This window comes from Chrysochloris asiatica, unplaced genomic scaffold, assembly GCF_000296735.1.
Source record: "Chrysochloris asiatica unplaced genomic scaffold, ChrAsi1.0 scaffold00158, whole genome shotgun sequence".
Taxonomy (NCBI): Eukaryota; Metazoa; Chordata; class Mammalia; order Afrosoricida; family Chrysochloridae; genus Chrysochloris; species Chrysochloris asiatica.
In genome coordinates this window covers 7,484,573-7,487,786 of record NW_006408676.1, presented here as the reverse complement: position 1 = coordinate 7,487,786, position 3,214 = coordinate 7,484,573, and the positions used below count along the sequence as shown (strand labels likewise).

Here is a 3,214-nt window from a genome sequence, read left to right as displayed (position 1 = left end):
AGTGTTTGAAAGTCAAGATAATCCCAAAAAGTATTCCATCTATTAGAGCAACAGGATTTTACAGGAGGGCAAAGACAAAGAAACAAAGAATATAGCAGTCTACAGTTTATAAGCATTCTGTTCCTAAATCTGTCATTCAACTGAATTTATATATCAATTGAAACAGTTAGGTATCATTTGTTTCTAGCAACACTCAAATGCTTCTGTTAGTATATATAGTATATAGTGTACCTCTGGAGTACTGGAGTGGTATTGTAGGTTAAGCACAGGACTGCTAAAAAAAGGTCAGCAGTTTTCAAACCCACCAGTCAGTCTGTGGAAACCAGATTCAAATCTTTAATGTAATTGGCTTTACAAGAGTTGGTTTGCAATTGTAATTGTAAGTAATTTGGACAATAGTAAGCAGGGGGAATTGTCTGTGTAGTAACTTTTAAAGTGCTCTGAAAACTAGGGATTTAGTTAAGGGTTGTGTTTGATCAAGGATAATCTTAATTTGATCAAAATGCCTGCTTATCTCTAAACTCTTTGGGAGCAGGAACTCTTTTCAGTCTCAAAGTCTTCAGAATATTGAAATGGACTTGTGAAAAGTGTAGTATTTAAAGTGAAAAACAACTTTTAGGTAGATTGCATGTGTGTACATTTCTAAGGAGCTGGTATTGATTAAACAATAAAACAAAGAAGAAATCAGAAAGAAGTTATTCCCAGTCATATTCTGAGAATTTTAGAAAATCAGAGATAAGGGGAAGGAAACACTGAGCAGTTTATGAAATCATATAAGACAGTTTCTTCCTAAGGATTCCTATTCTAGTGCACAAGAAACAATTTAGAAAATAAATTAAAAGAAGGAAACATATAGTGTATCACTAGTCCTACCAAGCTATATCTGTGAAAGAAGGGTTGCAGATTGTCAAATCCACAGTGATAATCTTATGACGATGTACACAGTCTTGTTTCTATTCTGTCCAGATTTCTTCTTTGGACTCAGGATAATGGGTGTAATTCACAAGCACTTGGAAAGAACAAGCTGCATGTATGTGTGTGTAATTTTGAGAGATGGAGGAGGTGAAACTCATGGTGAAGGTTTGTTGTGTTGTTAAGTGCATTTAAGTCTGTTTTGACACAGAGGCACCCTGAGCTACAGTCTTGCCATTTCTCTTTGCAAGTCATCATTTAGGCAATTCATCAAGTAATAATCTAGCACAAAGTCTACTACAGTATGGTTCCAATCTGGGTAAATGAATTAATTCATTGATTTTATATTAGAATAATCATTGTAAAGATGCCAGTGATATTTTATTTCTCCTAGAATGCTATAACTCTTACCTAGAGATTATGTGAGCCCAGTTTTGCTCACCCTGCTACTTTGTCAATATCTGCCATTTCTCTTTGGTTTAGGGATCCTTTTTAGAAACATAAATACTGCTGGTGGTTCCCTGTGTTGGGACATCATTCATGGCATCAGTGCATAAGCCCAAATTCACTCTACTCATAAGTATAGAGCTCTCTATTGGAGGTATGCCCAGACGCCATTGGGAATCATCTCTTAGTTTTGATTAATGGTTTGGATGAAGATATCAAAGAAATTTAAATCAGATTTTCATGTGATATGAACTTGTAAATGTAGTTAATGCAACACCTTCTTGGCAGACAGTGTCCCTAGCACACAAACATTCTTTTCCTTCAGGTAGTTTCTGCCCTGCTGGAGGGGCAGGCACCAAAACTGGAGCTTATCAAATGCCACATAGACCCAAACCGGGCATATGGTAAACTCAAAGTGAACAGCTGCTTCACCGCCAAGAGAAATTCTGACCAGCTGAGTCCTTTAACGAATGATGGTTATCCAGAACCCAGAGACTGCCTGAAACCTATTAACCAGAGGGTCATAACTGCTCTTTTGTGAACACAGTGTGAAAGAAACCTGCTGTGGTACAGAGCATTGGGCTGTTGTCACCGGAAGAAGAGACACTGCTGTTTGTGTGTGTATGACATGTGTGATTTATTAGGATTCTATGATACAGTCCTAGAGACAACCTTATACTGTTTACAAAACTACAACTAATTTTGTTCTGACCATTAAGGCAACCATCTGTTGAATTTTGTTGTACTACAAAAATGAACATTTTTACATGTTATTTTTATTGTTCTAACAATGATCCTGGTAAACATTGTGCTTCTGTAGAATAAACACTGGATTGTTTTTATTCGAGCCTACCAGCCTCTCTGTGGGGGAAAGATGAGACTTTCTGCTTCAGCAAAGATTTACAGCCTAGGTAAAACCAACCCCATCTGTATTTAACAACAACATCTTGAGCTGGTTTGGTGTAAAATGTGCAATCTATACAGTCTTATTTAACAAGAATCAAAGTAATTTACATGTGCTTTATGAGATGTTATTTCCTGCTCAAAGGTTAAGTGGGAAAATGCAGCTGTGGCAAAAATGTATATAATAGTTATGTTCCATATTAATGTTAAAATATCTTTTATCTGATATTGTTTTAGCAACAAGTCTGTTTAAACTTAATTTTGTTGTTGTTTGTGGTGGTGGTGTTAAATGTCATTGAATCAATTCCGAGTCAAAGCAGCCCTGTATAGGGTTCTTAGGAGCAGGAGGTGGGTTTGAACCACTGACCTTTTGGTTGGCACTCCAGTGCTTATCTTATAGCACTTGTTAGTGTGGCTCATTTCCTTTTCTTTAACAACAAAAACTAAGAAAATTTTTTACATTCTTCTGGAAGAAATGTAATTACTTAAAGCATGAAAACCATACCAGGGTGGTTGTTTAACAATTATGTTTGTAGATAGATAGATAGATAGATAGATAGATGATAGATAGATAGATAGATAGATAGATAGATAGATAGATAGATAGATAAATCCATCTCAGCTGCTGCTCATTGCCTTAGACATCACTTTAGATGGGAATGTGAAGTAGTCAGTAAGCACACATGAGATGTGGGTTCCTGTGGCCTATAGAGACTTCCATGGGAAAAAGGAGCAGGGCCATTTCATCACATTTTGCTTCTTTCTGGCCTCAGGCCTTGCTGATACTATGGAGCCTTCACATGCAAATTTGTCAGTAAAGCTAAATGCTGAGATTCACAGCAATCCATACTACTCTCCCAACAAAATGAAGTGAAGGCATAGCAATTACCTTCTGAATAACTATGTCAGCTACTTTTGTAATTCAGATTTAAAATATTGCTGAGGTCAGATG

The 3,214-nt window shown here is 36.6% G+C and overlaps 1 protein-coding gene across 1 annotated transcript in view; it reads left to right on the top strand.

Moving 5' to 3' along the window:
* LOC102817697 (olfactory receptor 8D2-like) overlaps positions 1 to 1,900 on the top strand; it is a 6,986-nt gene extending 5,086 nt beyond the window's left edge. Inside the window, exon 2 of the mRNA XM_006871022.1 lies at positions 1,685 to 1,900. Coding sequence (XP_006871084.1) covers positions 1,685 to 1,900 — 216 coding nt within the window. The remainder of the gene's footprint in view (positions 1 to 1,684) is intronic.
* The last annotated feature ends 1,314 nt before the right edge of the window (positions 1,901 to 3,214 follow it).